At 39.9% G+C, this 19,872-nt stretch overlaps 1 protein-coding gene across 2 annotated transcripts in view; it reads right to left on the bottom strand.

Moving 5' to 3' along the window:
- atg4a (autophagy related 4A, cysteine peptidase) overlaps nt 1-19,872 on the bottom strand; it is a 55,758-nt gene that overhangs the window by 16,000 nt on the left and 19,886 nt on the right. For both annotated transcript variants that reach the window (XM_072595446.1, XM_072595448.1), the window contains exons 4-8: nt 15,427-15,525; nt 12,560-12,661; nt 9,992-10,064; nt 5,569-5,648; nt 287-471 (exon numbers count right to left, since the gene is read on the bottom strand). In XM_072595446.1, coding sequence (XP_072451547.1) covers nt 287-471; nt 5,569-5,648; nt 9,992-10,064; nt 12,560-12,661; nt 15,427-15,525 — 539 coding nt within the window. The remainder of the gene's footprint in view (nt 1-286; nt 472-5,568; nt 5,649-9,991; nt 10,065-12,559; nt 12,662-15,426; nt 15,526-19,872) is intronic.

The raw sequence follows: 19,872 nt of genomic DNA, 5'->3' as shown, positions 1-19,872 counted from the left end.
AAGTATTCAGAAGCCAAAGTTTTGAATGAGTCATATTTATATATCGGTTATAGAATTTGAGACCCGAGAATGATGATAGGCTGCTACCAACAAATGTTCAAGAGATACACTCTTGTTAAACAAAGGGGACAAATACCCATAATACAGCTCATACCATTAAGCTGATCGGGCGCCTCTCAGGTTCATCTTCCTCTAGGGCATAAGTCATTCCTTCTGCTAAAAACACCCCTCCCCCCCCCACTCTAATGTAAAAAATACCAGAAGGAGAGATGAATTTTCAACTTGCCTTTAACGCATTAATGTAAACTGGATTGATGTGGTTTATTCCCATACGTAGAGGTATGATCAGCAAAAGTGGTTTCCAATCCTTACAGTGCACAGATACAGTCTGATTTTTGGACACATCACCTCTGTATAGTGAGGTATCTGTTTGTAACCTGCAATTTTCAGACCAATGTTTGCAAAGTTTTTCTGAAAGAATTTTAAGGAAAACAAAAATTAGTAACAAATGGAGAATGTATGGTGTTAAATAGGCTTCTTCACTGTGTCACTACCAACATACTAATTGTCTTCAGTGTGACAAAACCAGCTTGCACAATTGCATTAATGATGACATTGTTTGCCAAAGGAAAGTTGTTACAGTGGAAATTGTCTGGTAAAACAGACAATAAAAGTTAGTTAAAGGAAAACCTTACTAATTTAACCTTTTTAGAAGTAATGGAAGGGAGGAAAAGATGGTCCGTGAGAAAAACACCAAAAAGAAAGGCATGAAACAAAAACATTTCTCCTGACGAGTTTGGGAATGTTTTAATCCAAGAGTTCGCAAAATTGCAGCACATAACAATTCACTAAAATAATGATGGAAATGCACTTCAACATTATGTCTTTTAGAGTCATAGACATATACAGCAGAAAAACAGACCCTTCAGTCCAACTGGTCCACGCCGAACAGATAACCTAAATTAATCTAGATTCGGAGATGCCGGTGTTGGACTGGGGTGTACAAAGTTAAAAATCACACAACACCAGGTTATAGTCCAACAGGTTTAATTGGAAGCACACTAGCTTTCGGAGCGACGCTCCTTCATCAGGTGATTGTGGAGGGCTCGATCGTAACACAGAATTTATAGCAAAAATTTGCAGTGTGATGTAACTGAAATTATATATTGAAGAATTGATTGTCTGTTAAGCCTTTCATCTGTTAGAATACAGTGATAGTTTCACTTCTTTCATGTGTAAATCACAAAACCCTTTTTTTTAAAGTTGCATTCTCTGGTTAGCTGTTAACAATGGTGATAGCTAGACACTATGTTGAAGGTGTTAGCCCCCTGTATTTTCTGTCTATGACCTGATGTTTAGATTGATTCCAATCTAAAAAGTGAGATATCAGAGTTTTACATGAATTCATGCAGTTTTTGAATTCAGAGTTCTACATGAACGTATGTAGTTTTTGAGCAAAGTGAAATGTAACTCTGCAAGTACAAAAAAATTCACCGCACAAAATATGTGTGTGCATGTGGGTCTTTGTCTGTCTGGGGTGGGGGTTGTGAGTATGAGAAAGAGTGTGTGTGTGTGTGTGTGTGTGTGTGTGTGTGTGTGTGTGTGTGTGTGTGTGTGTGTGTGTGTGTGTGTGTAGTGCAATGGTGATCACCTGTAATGTGACATGAACCCAAGGTCCCGGTTGAGGCCCTCCCTATGGGTACCGAACTTAGCTATCAGCCTCTGCTCGGCCACTTTCCTCTGCTGCCTGTCCTGAAGTCCACCTTGGAGGATGGTCACCCGAAGGTCCCAGGCTGAATGTCCTGGAACCCTGAAGTGTTCCCCACCTGGGAGGGAACCCTCCTGTCTGTTGATTGTTGTGCGGTGCCCAGTCATCCATTGTCGTAGCCTCTGCTCGGTTTCCCCAATGTACCATGCCTCCGGGCATCCTTGCCTGCAACGTATAAGATAGACAATGTTGGCTGAGTCACATGAGTACCTGCCATGTACAAGGTGGGAGGTGTTCCCACGTGTAATGGTGGTATTTATGTCCACAATCTGACACGTCTTGCAGCGTCCACCATGACAGGGTTGTATGGAGTTGTCCTGAGAGCCGGCAGTTTGCTACGAACAATGATCTGTTTGAGGTTTGGCGGTTGTTTAAAGGCAAGTAGTGGAGGTCTGGGGAAGGTCTTGGTGAGGTGCTCATCCTCATTGATAATGTGTTGCAGGTCACGAAGAACATGGCATAATTTTTCAGCCCCTGGGAAGTACTGAACAACGAAGGGTACCCCATCAGTTGCAGCCGTGTCTGTCTCCTGAGGAGGTCATTACAGTTCCTTGCTGTGGCACATCGGAACTGGCGGTCGATGAGTTGAGCATCATGGCCCGTTCTTGTGAGGGCATCTTTGAGTACTTCCAGGTGCCGTCATGTTCCTCCTCATTGGAGCAGATCCGGTGTATGCGTAGGGCTTGTCCATAGGGAATGGCTGTTTTAATATGTTTTGGTAGAAGCTGGAGAAGTGTAGCATTGTGAGGCTGTTTGTGGGTTTGCGGTAGAGTGTGGTGCTGAGGTGTCCATCTTTGATGGAGACGCACGTGTCCAAGAATGAGTCAGACAGTCGAGAGTAGTCCATGGTGAGTTTGATGATGGGATGAAACTTGTTGATGTCACTGTGTAGTTTTATCAATGATTCCTCGCCATGGGTCCAGGGAAGAAAATGTCATCAATGTACCTGGTGTACAATGTCGGTTGGAGATCCTGCATAGAGAAGAAATCTTGTTCGAACCTGTGCGTAAAAATGTTGGCATACTGGGGTGCAAATTTGGTCCCCATGGCTGTTGTGTGTGTCTGGATGAAGAATTGGTTGTCAAAGGTGAAGACATTGTGATCAAGGATAAAGCGGATGAGTTGTAGGATGGTGTTTGGAGACTGGCAGTTGTTGGTGTTGAGTACTGAGGCTGTTGCTGTGATGCCAGCCTTGTGGGGGATGCTGGTGTAGAGGGCAGAAACGTCCATTGTGACAAGGAATGTTCCCGGTTCGACTGGTCCATGGGTGCTGAGTTTCTGTAAGAAATCCGTAGTGTCGCGACAGAAGCTGGAGATCTCCTGTACAATAGGTTTTAAGATGCCTTCCACATAGCCGGAGAGATTCTCACATAGGGTCCCATTGCCCGACACGATGGGACGTCCCGATGTGTTGGCTTTGTGTACCTTTGGAAGGCAGTAGAAGTCGCCTACACGAGAAGTACGTGGGATGAGGGCGCGTACCCCAGGGAAAAGACCTTGTCTACTTACCCTATCCATACCCCTCATGATTTTATAAACCCCTATAAGGTCACCCCTCATCCTCTTTCCTCAGGGAAAACAGCCCCACCCTGTTCAATAGCTCAAACCCTCCAGCCCTGGCAATATCCTTGGGATTCTTTTTCTGAACCTTTTAAAGTTTCACAAAATCCTTCCGCTAGGAAGGAGACCAAAATTGCACGCAATATTCCAAAAGTGGCTTAACCAATGTCCTGTACAGCTGCAACATGACCTCCCAACTCCTATTCTCAATGCTCTGACCAATAAAGGAAAGCATACCAAATGCCTTCTTCACTATCCTATCTAACTGCGACTCCACTTTCAAGGAACAATGGACCTGCACTCCAAGGTCTCTTTGCTCAGCAACAGTCCCCAGGACCTTACCATTAAGCATATAAGTCCTGCTCTGATTTCCCTTTCCAAATTGCAGCACCTCACATTTATTTAAATTCAACTCTGCCACTCCTCAGCCCATTGGCCCATCTGATCAAGATCCCGTTGTACTCTGAGGTAAATTTCTTCATTGTCCACTACACCTCCAATTTTGGTGTCATGTGCAATCTTACTAACTATACCTCCTAAGTTCACATCCATATTATTTACATAAATGGCAAAAAGCAGTGAACCCAGCATTGATCCTTGTGGCACACCACTGGTCACAGGCCTCCAGTTGAAAAGCAACCCTCCACCGCCACCGTCCATCTTCTACTTTCAAGACAGTTCTGTATCCACATGGCTAGTTCTCCCTGTATTCCATGAGATCTAACCTGCTAATCAGTCTACCATGAGGTACCTTGCCAAATGCCTTACTGAAGTCCACATAGATCACGTCCACAGCTCTGCTCTCATCAAGCCTCTTCATTACTTCTTCAAAACGCTCAATCAAGTTTGTGAGATATGATTTCTCATGCACAAAGCCATGTTGACTCTCTTTAATCAGTCCCTGACTTTCCAAATACATGTAAATCCTGTTCCTCAGAGTTCCCTCCAACAATTTGCCCACCACCAATATCAGGATCAGTCCATAGTTCCCTGGCCTTTCCCACCTTTCTTAAATAGTGACATCATGTTAGCTTTCTGCTGGCACAAATGTTTCTTTTAGAGCTATCAGAATCAAAAAGTGCAAAATACTCAATTGCCATATTTTGTTTTAAACATAACGATAGCAAGTGATTAGGCTACCAGCCAATAAGGGAAATCACTAACTTAAAAAGAGAAAGCTGAAGTTAATTGCATTGGAACCAAAGTTAACTTACTTTAGTATCGCCACGTAATCATTGTTAATTGTTCATAAATACTTAATTTTTTAAAAAACAAATGCATGCTAATAAAGTGTGAAATGATCTTCTACGTTGTGAAAGGAAATACCTTAATTTAAACATAAAACCACAGGTGATGGGAAGCTTTGGTTGTGCAAATTTCAGAACTTCCGATATTGGGGCTCCACTCTTATAATGGCCTGCAGGAGATAGGGTCAAAGGCACTGAAATTCCACCATGGGAATAGGAATTCAGAGAAATTCCCCTGTCCAATATTTTATCTGATGTTCATTTTTTTTACTCCTTTAAATGAATACATTTTTAGAAAAAAATAATGAACAGTGCTAGCAGACAGCTTTATTGTCCATTCCTAACTGCCCATCAGGAAGAGGCAATGTGTCCCTTTCTGATAGTACATCCAAAATGTTTTTAGGCAGGGAGTTTGAGGGTTTTGACCAGGCTGCAATGCAGCCATAAAAATAGCATGAAGGTATTTTGGATCCTCTGCTTTTGAAGACGAATTCTGTAACACCAAAATATCCCAACATGTTATGTATGTAATTTTGAATCCAGTAAAAGAGGCCATTATTGAGGTAGTAAGGTTGCAAGCAAACAGAAATCTTGTTGAATAAGAGACTTGAACTATTTGTACACTAGAATACAAGTCTCCCGCAACAATATTTTTATGAGGGAAGGTAATTTTGGAAATCCCCAAACTATATTGTTAGCTGTTGAAGCATCAACCACCATCAGTAGCTACTTGTTTTTAAAGAGGTGGTTCCCCATACACTAAAAAAAAGAAAGAGTAGGAAAATGATTTCACACTCAAAAGTATTTTTTCATAATTCTAATCATTTTTCCATAACCTTGCAGATGTTATGGCAGAGAGTGGTGCTGATCTCTACATTCTGCAACAGAATTCAAACCATTGTTGGCCAGCTCAAAATAATTAATCAAATTCCCATCACACTGCATTAATTAATTGAGGAATCATTGTTAGTGAAGAAAAATATTAACACTCACTGATATCCTCAATAACTACAGTATTGTCCATGGAAATGTAAACTGCCAGTGCATTCCAGTCATCAAATAAAGCAAGCTTTCTGTGGAAAAAGAAACAAACATTCTTTACTTTCATGTTTACATTTCAATTTGAAGAACAGGGAAAAGGATCTGGAGTTAATTGCACCAAGCAGAATAAATCTTAGACTGAAGGTGGTAGTTTAAAAATTTACATATGACATTTGAAAAAAATGTTTCATAAAATGCAACAGTCAGAACTTCCTTTACATTATAGCCTCGTAGACATGCTTGGATATTGTATTACACCACCAAGAATACTCCAGAGGGTGTGTACAGAATATGATCTTTATAAAACAGCAAGATAGAGAGTATGTAACTCCACCTAAGGAATGTGACACTTTGTATTGTTTACTCAGAAGTTGCGCTACACTAAAGTGGAATGATTTAGACCATGTTGATGGTGTCCCATTAACTTTCTTGTATTTGGGGGTGACTGCAAAATTTGGTCAGGAAAAATTACAGCTCCTTGTGTGTGTGCTGGCAATTTGCATGAACAACTCATTTAGTGCCAGGCCCCTTTTCTCCATAGCCTTGAAAATGTTTTTGCTTCAGATAGTTATCCAATTCTTTATTTCCTTTTGAAAACCACGACTGAATCTGTATCCATTACACACTCATAGAAGGAGCATTCCAGAACTCACCCAAGGAAGGGAGGGTGATGACATTAAATTCCATTCAATTTTACGGTTGAGGCTGAACCCTCTTTTTTGTAAACATTCACGATCACTTCCCTGATTTTGTACTCCTTATCTCTATAAAACCCAGGATCCCATTTGCCTATTTGACCGCTTTCTCAACCCACCCTGACCACTTCACAATGTGTATTCATGTACTCCTAGGTGCCTCTACTCTCATATTCACATTAGAATGGTATCCTATAATTTTATATTGCCCTTTCCTGACATTCCTACCAAAACTTCACACTTCTCGGTGTTAAGTTTCAACTGCACTTTCCACACGTTTGTCTACATCCATTTAACACCTACCACCATCCTTCTCTCTGTTCATTATACTTAAAAGTTTGGGTCATGTGCAAATTTTTTATATTTTCCCAGTACAGATCAAGAAAATAAATGGTTCTAGAATCAATCCCTGATGAACACCTTTTATCTACATATCCAGTCTAAAAAAGAACCACTCATCACTACACTGTTTCCTATCAGTCAGCCAATTTTATATTCATGTTACTCCTGTCCCTTTTATTCAAAGCTTCTTCATTGTTCACAAGCCTGTTATGTGGTACTTTATCAAACACCTTCTGGAAGTGCACTTACAGCAGATAAACTGCATTATCTACATTAATGCTAACTGTTATTTCATCAAAAAACAATTAAATGAAATTTCCTGCAACAAATCCACATTGACTTTCATCAATTAATTCACCTTTATCCAACTGAATGTTAGAAATGATAATTTTGATCAGACTAAAAACTTACCACTGATGTTAAACAGATTGACCTTTAGTTGCTGAGCTTATTCTGACCCTTTTTTGATCAAGGCTGTACCAGCTGCAATTTTCCAGACTCCTGGAGAAACCCCCGTATCTCAGAAGGATCAGAAGTACCTCTGCAACTTCTACCAATAATGCCTTCAGTTGTATTTGAATTAGTTCAAGTGACATCAATTTAAAGCACAGCCAGCCTTCCTAGTAATGCCTTTGTATCAATATTTAGTCTATCCAGTATTTAATCTATCTCACTGTGACTTTGGTAGCATATTCTTCTTTGATAAAGATAAATACAAAAAACACTTATATACTTCAATCATGACTCCTTCCTTGCAACCATTTCATCCATAAATATCCTTTTTGAACCCTTACTGGCACCAGTCCTTCTTAAATCCCTTAACTGTGTACATGCCTATCAAATACTATTTGCTTCCCTCTATGTCACCTGGTTGTCCCTTTTCATTCACTCCCTTGGTATTTCTTATTTCTTTCTCAGTTCACCTCTAAACTTAATATGTTCAGCTTGGTTTTCACTTGTACTCTGGTGGCATCTGTTAGTCTCATTAGACCATGGATCTGCACTTAGGAAGTCTTGCTTAAATCTTTGTTGGGACAGCGCAGTTTGTTGTGACTGCAGAGGTCCACACAGGAGTGGCAATCTTGGCTGCAGCGACTGCATTTGAAGGCATTGTCCTCCGGTGTTGTCTTGGTGCTCTTTTTTCGATGTGTGCGCTTTTCTTCAACTGCAAGTCTTAGCTTCTCTTCTCTTTTCAGACGTCTACATAATTCCAGCCTCCAGCGAGAGCAATCGTTTGCAATGTCCTCCCACCTTTCAAAGTTCATGTTCAGTGACTTCATGTCTCCCTTGCAGACATCTTTGAAACGAAGACAGGCTGCTCTTGTGCTCTCTTGCTAGAAACCAGTTCCCCATGCAGCAGGACTTTCAGGATCCTCCCGTCTGACATGCAGTGTACATTGCCCTACCATGTGGAGATGGTGTTGTTGGAGCAGGGTGAAGAGGCTGGGTATCTAGGCATGGGCCAGGACCTCATTGTTGGTGACTCAGTCAGTCCACTGATGTCCAGGATGCGAATCAGGATGCAGAGGTGGAAGGCGTTGAGACGCCCTTCTGCTTCATCGTACTCTGTCATCCAGGGGGATTTGGCTTTGTTTTTAATATCAATTCCCCTAGTGGGAATTAATCTCAACTATATCCAAACCACCTCTACTTTATAAACATCTCTTTATTTGTTCACCACCATTACAGACTGGATGTGGCAGGACTGCAGAGCTTAGATATGCTCTAATGGTTGTGGAATCACCAAGCCCTGTTCATCACTTGCTTATGCCGTTTAGCATGCAAGTAAACTTGCTTTGTAGCATAACCAGGTCTACACCTCAGTTTTAGGTGTGCCGGATGCTGTTCCTGACATGTCCTTCTGCATTCTTCATTGTCATTACCATCAAGCCATAGATCAATCATAGTTCAAAGTAGTAGATATGCTGAGCCATGAGGTTGCAGATCATGTTTAAGTATAATTCCACTGCTGATGATAGCCCACAGTGCCTCATGGATGCCCAGTTCTGAGTCACTTGACTGGTTCAAACTATCATTTTTCAGCAAGCTGATAATGGCACAAAACAGGATACTGGAACTTTGTCTCAACAAGAACCTTTTTCTGTTCTGTAGACCTCTACCACTCCATGACCATGAAAAAGCAGAAAAAGACCCTTTAGCCTATTGTGTCTGCACCAGTCAAAAACTACCACCTAACTATTCTAATCTAATTTTCTAGTTCGTGTGCCATCACCTTATCTGCCTTGGCATTGCAAATGCACATCTAAGTACTTCTTAAACGTTGAGGATTTTTGCCTACACCATCCTTACAGGCAGTGAGTTCCAGACTTGTGTCACCTTCTGAAAAGGTTTTTTCCCTCTTATCTCCTTGAAAATTTCTGCCCTTATCTAAAATCTATGCCCCTTGATTCTTCCAAAGGAAAAAGTTTGTCTGTCTTCCTTATCTATGCACCTCATAATTTTATACATCTCAATCACGTCTCCTCTCAATCTCCTCTGCTGTAAGGAAAATAACCCCAGTCTGTCCAATATCTCTTCATAACTGAAATGCTCCAATCCAAGCAACATCCTGGTAAATATTAAGCACTCTCTCCAGTGCTATCACATGCCCCCGATAATGTGGATTCCAGAACTGCACACATTACATTAACTATAACCTAGTCAATGTTTTACACAGTTCCAGCATAACTTCTCTGCTCTTAAACTCTATTCCTCAGCAAATGAAGGCAAGTATACAATATCCCTTCTTAAACATCTATCTACCTGTCCTAATCCCTTAAGAAATCAGTGGAAACATGCATGGTAAGGTTTCTCCGATCCTCGGTGCTTTCTATTGTCCCACTATTCATCACCCATTCCCTTGCACTGATTGTCCTCAGGTGAATGTCAGAAGTGGGATCTGTAACCAGGACACAGTGTTTCATCTTGAAAGTGGTTCTACAGGAAACTGAAGGCCACTCATCCACATTTCCAAGTCTCATGCTGAGCTGAACAACACTGCCATCTGATAGGCATGTCATTTGGCCATTATGATATAACAGCGGTTGAGATATTGACTGATTTGATGGTAGTTAGTTATATTGCATGGGAAGGAAGGAGAGGGTAGAAATGTAAAGCAAATATTGGCATACCAACTTTTTAAAAAAACATGTGTTTTTTAATGTAGAATTCTTGAATTAAATTTGTGTAATTACACTGACTTACACAAATTTAATTCAGTGATCATTCCCATCATTCTTCTCTTTTACTGTTGGACCATTTCCAATTTTCCCACATTACAATCTATTTACCTGATCCTTGAAGGCAGATTCCCTTCCATTTTCTGAATTTTCACTTACTTTAGTACTTGGGCCACTGTGTTGGGTCCGTACCACTCCCCTACAGATTTACCCTCTCCCACTCCCATCTGAGCTGTAAAGAAAAATAACAGAAAAAAGGTATGGGAATTCAGTCAAAGCAACTATTAGTATACATCACAATCATACCCTGACACAAATCCATGCATTCATCAGTCTTTGCATTTGACTGGAATCAAAAAGGTACTAAAGTGTACATTACTAAAGATCTGATTTTGTGTTAACCATTTGAACATACCAGAAATAACAAATATACATTCTAAAAATTATAAATACCTTCCAACTCTGAGTAAGAAATCAAACTAGCATTCAGTATTCAGAGGTCATGCAAATGCTTTGAGTGATACTCAAACTGAAATTTCCACAGTGAGTTGGTCGTAGGGCTAAGTTACATGCACAGCATTTTGGGTTTATAATGAACCCCATCATGATCAGTACAGTAGGAAAGTGACTAATTTTCTAAGGAACTGTGTTAAGCCACTGAAATCCAGCAATCCAAAAATACATTTAACTCTGAGCAGAACAATAAATATTGATGTGAATCTTAAGATTTTGCAGAAGATTTGTAGCTGAGGTTGTGGATCTTTGGCTAGGGTGATGTTTATTGATGTCAATAGGGTCATCATGTCAAAGGAAACCATGACCTCATAAATAAACATCATCCTGGCCAAATAAACACTGGCCTCAGTGCTAGACGAACTAAGGACATAAACTACCTGACAGCATCAACTCCATCAGCAAGGACAGGATCCTCAAACTACGAGACCTGCGCTTCACTCCCCATTTCACCTTCAACGAAAAGATCTACAAACAAATCAATGGAACGCCTATGGAATCACCAATATCAGGACTTATTCACATAGTGGACCCAAAGCTTGGGCTGAATCATGGGAAGGGCTGTTCATTCTAACCTCTGCATCACCAGTTCTGCTCTATGTGAATTACACCTTTGTCATCATGAAATGCAACAAATTAGAAGAAACCCACAAACACAAACAACATCCCTACCAGCATAAAATTTACCGAAGAGGAAGAGAACAATAACCGACTCCCCTTCCTGGATGTCAAAGTAGAACGAAAAGCCAATGGAGAGCTGCAGACAAATGTTTACAGGAAAGCTACACACTGACCAGATACTCCACTACAGGAGCAACCACCCCAATACCCAGAAACAGAGCTACATTAGGACATTATTTAAACAAGCCACAACACAATGCTGCACCCAGAAACTAGGAGAAGCTGAGGAAAAACACCTATACAATGTGTTTAGGAACAATGGGTACCCAATGAGCACTGTCCACTGATTCCTGCACAACAGACCTAAACAGGAAGACACAAAACGTGCCCAGAGACTCTAGCCACCATACTATACATCAAAGACATCTCAGAGATGACAACCAGACTACTCTGGCCCGTAGGCATCATGGTAGCCCACAAACCACACTGAAACAGCTCCAGATGAATTTAGAAGGACTCTGTACCAACAATGAAAAGAACAAAAGTCACATACAAAATACCTTGCAACGACTGCAACAAACATTACATTGGACAAATGAGCAGAAAACTAGCCCTCAGGATACATGAGCACCAACTAGCCACCAAAAGACATGACCAACTATCACTGGTATCCACACACACAGACGAAGAGGGACACCAATTCAACTCGGACAATACATCCATTCTGGGACAGGCTACACAAATACATGGGCAGGAATTCCTAGAAGCCTGGCATTCCAACTAGAATTCCATTAACAAACATATAGATTTGACCCTTTTTACCAACCTCTCAGAAACAGAAAGGGAAATGATTGACCTACTACAACAAACTGAGACAAATAAATAGCAAGTGGGACATAACACCAACACTTTACCAGAGGCTCTCTGATGTTGCCTGGCACGGTAACGAAACGTCCGAGAACAAATCCACCAACTCAGCAAGCAAACTTACAACCTGATTGACATGAAGCCTCCCAAAAATATTGACAGCACAATATTAATTTGGAACACATTCAAGTGCTATAAATTCAAATCCTATTCAGAGGAATAACAAGTCTAATCCTTTTTACTTTTCTCTCATTTTCCTCCTCCACCTCACCCTGTTCATTTTGCTGCTGTATATCAAACCTCAGAGTGGCATACCGGTCAGTTTAAAGGCATTGGCACAAGTCAACTACTTAACAATAAGAATGATGCACAGGCTAGCGCTGCGTCTGTTTCATGTTTCCCACGAAGATTAGGTGATCATTCTGGAAGGAAAATCTGGATTGATCCAGAAATTCACCACATGATGCTAGTATGATGGTGGTTTGTTCCACCTAATCAAAACTCACTCCTCTGTTCACTATTTATGTCCTTTCTTCTTTTCTCAAATCAACCACTTTAAAGTGTTTAAAAATATATGAATTCCGCATCAACAACCATCTGTAGCTGAGATGAACATTGTAAATATCCTTGGCTTTAAACACACTGCATGAAAATCACAATTAATGTTTTCATATTTATTTTGGAGGATGGGATTATTGTCCAATATATTTTTACTAATAGTCTTACCCATTTGATGAATCGAGTAACAGCTGTCTTTTCTGTCTAGAAAACATTGCAGAATCCGGTGATACTGCTCAGGCTGCCATTTCCCTTTCTCCCATCGCCAATCTGCAATATTACCATTCGATTAACCAGCTAAACAAGCATGTATAGGCAAACAAAATAATAATTCAAAACAAGAGACTGATTGCAAATAAAAAACACATTTGTTAGAGTAGCGTAACGTATAATAACAATTAAATTTAGTAAAATAACTTTGTGATTTTAAATAGAAGAAATAATGGAAGAGTTGTGGATTTCATGTAAATGCAGACAGTTAATAAGACAAGATTTTGACTGCAAGGGGTTAATAAGCCAGTGTGAAGTAACTACCTAAAGTCATTGAAAGTATCATCGGTCATTAACCCAGCTGAGTAACTGAAACTGTATTGTGCATCACAGCATTTCAGACCAATACTTCCTGTTATGGCATTGCATATGGCTTGAAACAATTTTTTTTTAAAATGAGAGTTACTGGAAAGTCCAAAGACAATAGCATCAGCCTTCATAATCATTAACTGGATGAAACTGTGGCTGATCCATGACCAGATTTTGGATAAGTGTCTGATTTAAAAAAAAATGCAGTATTGGAGATGGGGCTGAGAGTCATCAGGGTGTACATGAAGCTTGATCCCAGCAGCAAGCAGAATAACAGAAAGGGAGCCAAGGAGGGATTTCATTTGGGAATCCCATCTTTGCAGGGCACAGACGTAAGTGAAGCCATTGCCAAAGGTTCTCTGATTGTGATTGGATGAATAAATGTGGAGCCACCAAGTGAGCGCAGTCTTACTGAAATAGATAGCAGAGGAAAGGCACTGGAGAAGAATGATGCTGTTGCATGTATCAAAGATTCTATAGAAATTGTGAAGGATGAAGCAGGATCTGTATGACAGTCTAACGGAATGATACATGTGAAGTTGATTAGTTTTAGTGTTGTGGCAGGTCAAAGGAGAGTCAAACATGGAATTATGGAAAAAACGGATTTGGGAGAAGTTAAAAGGACTTTTGAGAGGAATGAATAGGTTTGCAAAGATAAAAGATTGAGATTTTTATAAGGGGAATAATAATGACTGTATAGAAAAAATAAGAAGTTGGAGAACTGAGAGTGAATTATTTATGTTATTAATTAGCATGGGAGCCAAGAAGAGAAGTTGGCTGGTCAGCCATCTATTTGGAACAGGATCAAAGGCAAGAAATAGATTTTGTGGAAAAGCTGAACTGGGAGAGCGAGAGGAAAGATGCCAGAACAAAAATTGAAAAAGACTCAGATTTGGAGCTAAGTCACTGGCAATATAGCACAGGCAGTTGAACAGATTGTACTTTTCTGCAATGAGATTGAGAAGTTCGTTCTCTGGACTTGTTGTGGCTAGGGGAGAGTGAATAGGAGAGGGTGGAGAAAAGAACCTGGAATTACCTTGACTCTGGAGTTATCTTTATTTTCCAGGATGATTCTGATCAATAAGCAGTTTTAGTAGAGTAAACCAATTCCTAATAACACTGGATGTCATAATAGACAAGTGAACCAATTGCTCATCAAGTATGTTAATTACTAAACTCCTTGAATTCAAAGGAATAAAGCTGGGATCACATCAGAATCAAAGAGAACAAGGAGTTCCTGGGAACAAATACATTTGAAGATGAATACTAGGATGGAAATGAATAAATTGAAGGATGTAGAAATATCGTGGTGATTGGAGGCCCAAAGATTAAAGAGCCAAAATTCTGGAAGTGTAATTGTAAGTGATTTGTTAGAAGAAAGGGAAGATTTGGAGTTTTCCCCAGAATTTGGAAGGGACTGAGGGAAAACAGCCGACGAAGCAGATAAGGGACTAATTCAAGATTATCTTGTGTTGTCAAGGGAGTGGTTGTGAATATTAGTAAATTAAATGCAATGGGAGGATATCTGGATGGCATGGACGAGTTGGACCGAAGGGTCTGTTTCCGTCCTGTACATCTCATGACTCTATACTTTCTTTCTGTATTAGTCATAATGAGGGGAGAAAAAGGAAGGTGAATTTGAGATGAAGACTAAAATTACAGAAGATTCGCATTCACATTGTACAAAGGCTGTCGGAGAAAATATGGAATATATCTTGATAATGAATTTTGACAGCAGGAATGGAGGCATGGTAGAGAACAAGGTCTTTACAAAAGCAGCTAGGTAAGGTGTTAAAGAGGGGAGAAAGTGCCTGGTGAGTTGGATGAAAAACATCAGTATGCAATGCAGTGTCAAAGGGCCATACCATCAATTACATCAAAACACCAAGATATCATTCAAGTTACAGTTGTTCTGACTTGGAACTGACTTGGAAGTCTATTGCTTGATCACAGTCGCCTTGTCAAAACCAAGAATTCCCCACCCACCCCTTAACAGCACTATGCAGCTACACAGCATAGACTACAATGGTTCAAAGCAGCAGCTTACCTTCACCTTTCCCCAAACTCCTTAAATTACTTTTAAAAAGGCAAGTGATGCAAAGTACCTTTACAGGGTAAGGCAGGAGAAAGCTGCTTTCACCCATGAAGAAAGCTAATGAATTACTCACAGTAAATTATGGACATGTACCATTCCTTGAGAATGAACTGTCTATTAATGTACCTTCGCTTTCATTACTCAGACATTCCTGAGTGACAGGATAACCTACTCTAGGCTACTTAAAAAGATCTGTGTTCAGATCATCCTCTCCTTCTGGAGAGTTATTAAAAAGAGGGAGCTGCTGAACTTAATTTAAAATTCCTTTAAGTACTGAGACGATTGCCTTACTTTGTAATGCCTCCAAAAGTACACCCAATCCCAAAGCTGCTTTGTGATAAGGGTTTCCATGAAGACTCACCCATCCCTAGGTGTCTGCATATTAATGCTTGTGCCAGGATCATCTGTCCACAGCGTAGCATACATCCCCAGCCAGCATCAGATGAGGGACCAGTTCCTCCTGTTTGAATAACAAAAGAATTCATTACAACTTTCAGCATCTCTACCCAAGTGTGAACAGGTTGTTGTCAATTTGATACATTGGTCCTGTTTATGATTATTTTAGAAGGCAATGTAGTTTTTAATATATAAGACATAAACATAACATAAAAGTATAACATTCATGATGCGTGGTTTGAATTTTTAAAAGCTGTATATTATAGAAACAGTGAAAAATATATGTTGGTTCATTGAAAAATTATACGTTTTAACAAAATGCCAGTAACTTGGCAAGGTACACTCAATGCTTTGAGAGAAAATGATTTATATAAACTTTGTATATATGTATAACAACATCATTATATCTCTCTGAACCTTCTCAAATGGTTTCACACAACATTTTGAGGTCTCATCCATGCCAACCAGATATCCTAAATTAATCTAGTCCCACTTGCCAGCACTTGGCCCCTCTCTAAACCCTTCCTATTCATTCACACATCCAGATGTCTTTTAAAATGTTGTAATTGTACCAGCCTCCACCACTTCCTCTGGCAGCTCATTTCATACACACACCATCCTTTGCTTGAAAAAGTTGCCCCTTAGGTCCCTTTTAAATCTTTCCCCTCTCACCTTAAACCTATGCCCTCTAGTTTGGGGCTCCTCGAACCCAGGAAAAGACCTTGTCTATTTACCCCATCCATGCCTCTCATGATTTTATGAACCTCTTATTAGGTCACCCTTCAGCCTCCAATGCTCCAGGGAAATTAGTTCCAACCTACTCAAGCTGTCCCTATAGCTCAAACCCTCCAACCCTGGCAACATCCTTGTAAATCTTTTCTTGTATTACCACTTTGAATATTAACAACTATTCTGTTGTGGACAAAAAAACATTTTGCACAAAGATAGGTTCCACAAAGAGAAAATCGGATGAATGAATGTTTGCGTTCATTGAAGCACAAATGTTGGCCAGGAGACTGTGCTCATATCATGAGATCTTTTAAGTTCACTTGGATTCCTAAAGTAGGCAGACTGGTCTCAGTCTAATTTCTCTTATGAAGAAATAGTTTAAACTCCAAACTAAGTCAATCTTCTATTACGGAATGTTCCAGCTCAAAATTAGTGCTTTTTTGGAGCAGTTTTACAATGAGATTACAGATTTTATGATCAGCTTTGTGATAATGACAAAGAATCAGACATTCACAATTAGTCACAATGGTACTAGTTGATAACAATTTAGGAAATTACTATGAATACATGAAAGAATTATGGGTCATTATTAGCAAAAAACTTACATGATAAAGCATTCCTCTTCTGTGCTAGTTCAAGAACAAGTTCAATTTCGGATACAATAGTCATTCTTAATTATACAAAAACGAAAATAATCTGTGGCGGATTAAATAACTGGCAGGATCTGGCATAGAAATATACAGAATCATAGTGAAAAATAAAACATCACAGATGGCTCTATAACCCATACCAGTGATTTTGCTCCACACAAGACATACCCCATCCACTTTTCTACTATCAACATAACCTTCAATTCCTTTGTCACTCATATACTTGGTCAGCTTCCTCTTTAATACATCTACTGCTTGTGTCAACTATGTCTGTGCCCCATAATCCCTAAAGAAACAATGTGCGCCTGCCAATCATCATGACATAAGCCATTTTAACTTCCATTTGTATTTTATAGTTGATTAAAAATAGGTTTGTAAATTGACTTCAATGTTCTTGGGGGAGAACCAGGAAAGATAAAACAGCCGTTTTCACACCAGCAGACTTATAGAAGTCGACAGCACAGGAAAAGGCCCTCTTGGCTATTAAGGCAAGATTTCTTTGTAGCTGGGTTTCCTGTTCCATAACCCAAAGAGTTGGCAGAGAAGTCATCAGCACCAATCATAGCAGCCCCAGTCATTTAACACTTTGAGGAGCATCAACTGGCTGCAGCCTGATCTTCCACACAACTTTCAAGCAAATTTTTCTCTTTCATACACAAACTCCCACTAATTCCAAAATTGTACCAAATGTTAAAGTTTTTTAAGCTATGTAAAGTACTACATTTTATCTGATTTTAGACCAAGGTTGAGGGAATGCACAAACCTAGCTTATGAACGAAACAAGAATTATTACTTCTAAAAAGTAAACAATAGTAACAAATGAATACTTCTTTATCAGCAATCTCTCGCTAATGAATATGATTATCTACCTGGAAAATTGGGTGTCTCGGGTCACGGGTTCTGTTGGTCCTCATGTGACTGATAACCCTGATCCTAAAGCCACATTTCTGACCATATATTTGGAAGATACTTCCAGGAGGTGAAGTGGCCCTTGGCTTCAAGATCTTTTGTATTCCTTTTCCAAGTTCTTTTCCTGTACCTACTCTTGCTGTCAGGTGTTCTCAAAGAATTGTTTCTTGTCATACAAGAGTATTCTCCAAGTCAGCTTCTTCTGAATGAGTGTCTCCCCGACAGCTCATGTTGCATTTCGAGGGAAGCCTTCAGGAAGTCTTTGAAAAGTTTTCTTTGTTGCCCTCACATTCAAGTGCCTTCCCTGAACTAAATGAAGATGATTTGCTTAGGTAACTGGAATTCAGGCATCCTAAGCACATGGTTGGCATGGCGGAGTTGGCATTAGGTGATTATGGCTTCGATGCTAGTGCTATTAGCTGCTTCAAGGATGCTGATGTTAATATGCCTAACCTTCCAGGTGATCAGAAAAATCTGCCTGAAACAACACGATAGTAATTCTCCAGGGTCTTGAGGTGATGTGTATACATAATCCAAGTTTCAAAACCATGTGGAAAAGTCAGGCAGACGACTGCCTTATCCACAAGGATCTTGTTATCAGCATAGAAGTCACATCTGAAGGCACTCATCCTTAGGTGGCCAAAGGCGGCGCTCACAAATTGGATGCAATGCTGAATCTCCACATTGATGTCAGCCTTAGATGAGAAGTATGTTATATTGAGCTATTTCTCTTAATTAAACTTAAAATAAAAGCCATAAGTATTAATTTAACCTGGAGCAGTGTTTTGTAGAGGAATAAGACAGTGCTATTTTCTGGTTCTGTAGGTTGAAAGAAGCAAAAATGGTCCTTAGTAGAGTGATATGCTCTCAGGGATGGACAGGACTGGCAGCTTAATGTTCCAGGATACAAATGCTACAGGAATGACAGAACGGAGGCAAGAGAGGAGGGGGAGTAGTGTTTTTGAAAAGGGATAGCATTACAGCTGCACTTGGGGAAAATATATCCAGGAAAGTCATTTGGGCGGACTGAGAAATAAGAAAGGGATGATCACCTTATTGGGATTATATTATAGACCCCCTAATAGTCAGAGGGAAATTGAGAAACAAATTTGTAAGGAGATCACAGTTATGTTAGAATAATAGGGTGGCTATGGTAGGGGATTTTAACTTCGCAAACATAGACTGGGACTGCCATAGTGTTAAAGGTTTAGATGGAGAGGAATTTGTTAAGTGCATACAAGACAATTTTCTGATTCAGTATGTGGATGTAGCTACTAGAGAAGGTGCAAAACTTGACCTGCTCTTGGGAAATAAAGCAAGGCAGGTGTCTGAGGTGTCAGTGGGGGAGCACTTTGGAACCAGCAACCATAATTCTATGAGTTTTAAAATACTGATGGAAAAGGATACACTAGATCGAAAAGTTGAAGTTCTAAATTGGAGGAAGGCTAATTTTGACAGTATTAGGCAAGAACTTTCAAAAGTTGACTGGGGTAGATGTTCGTAGGTAAAGAGGTGGCTGGAAATTGGGAAGCCTTCAGTAATGAGATAACGAGAATCCAGAAAAAGTATATTCCTGTCAGGGTGAAAGGAAAGACTGGTAGGTATCGGGAGTGCTGGATGACTAAAAAAAAAAGTGAGGATTTGGTTAAGAAAAAGAAGGAAGCATATGTCAGGTATAGACAGGATAGATCGAGTGAATCCTTAGAGGAGCATAAAGGCAGTAGGAGTATACTTGATGGAAATCAGGAAAGTAAAAAGGGGACATGAGATAGCTTTGACAAATAGAGTTAAGGAGAATCCAGGGTTTTTACAAATACAGGGTAACTAGGGAGAGAATAGGGCCCCTCAAAGATCAGTAAAGCGGCCTTTGTGTGAAGCTGCAGGAGATAGGACAGATACTAAACGAGTACTTTGCATCAGTATTTACTGTGAAAAAGGACATGGAAGATACAGAATATAGTGAAATAGATAGTGAAATCTTGAAAAATGTCTGTATTACAGAGAAGGAATACTTTTGGTATGCTTTTCTTTAACGGTCAGAATATTGAGTACCGGAGTTGGGAGGTCATGTTGTGTCTGTACAGGACATTGGTTAGGCCACTGTTGGAATATCGCATGCAATT

Source organism: Chiloscyllium punctatum, chromosome 25, assembly GCF_047496795.1.
Source record: "Chiloscyllium punctatum isolate Juve2018m chromosome 25, sChiPun1.3, whole genome shotgun sequence".
Classification (NCBI taxonomy): Eukaryota; Metazoa; Chordata; class Chondrichthyes; order Orectolobiformes; family Hemiscylliidae; genus Chiloscyllium; species Chiloscyllium punctatum.
The sequence above is the reverse complement of the archived record's forward strand: the minus strand, read 5'-3'. Positions and strand labels throughout refer to the sequence as shown.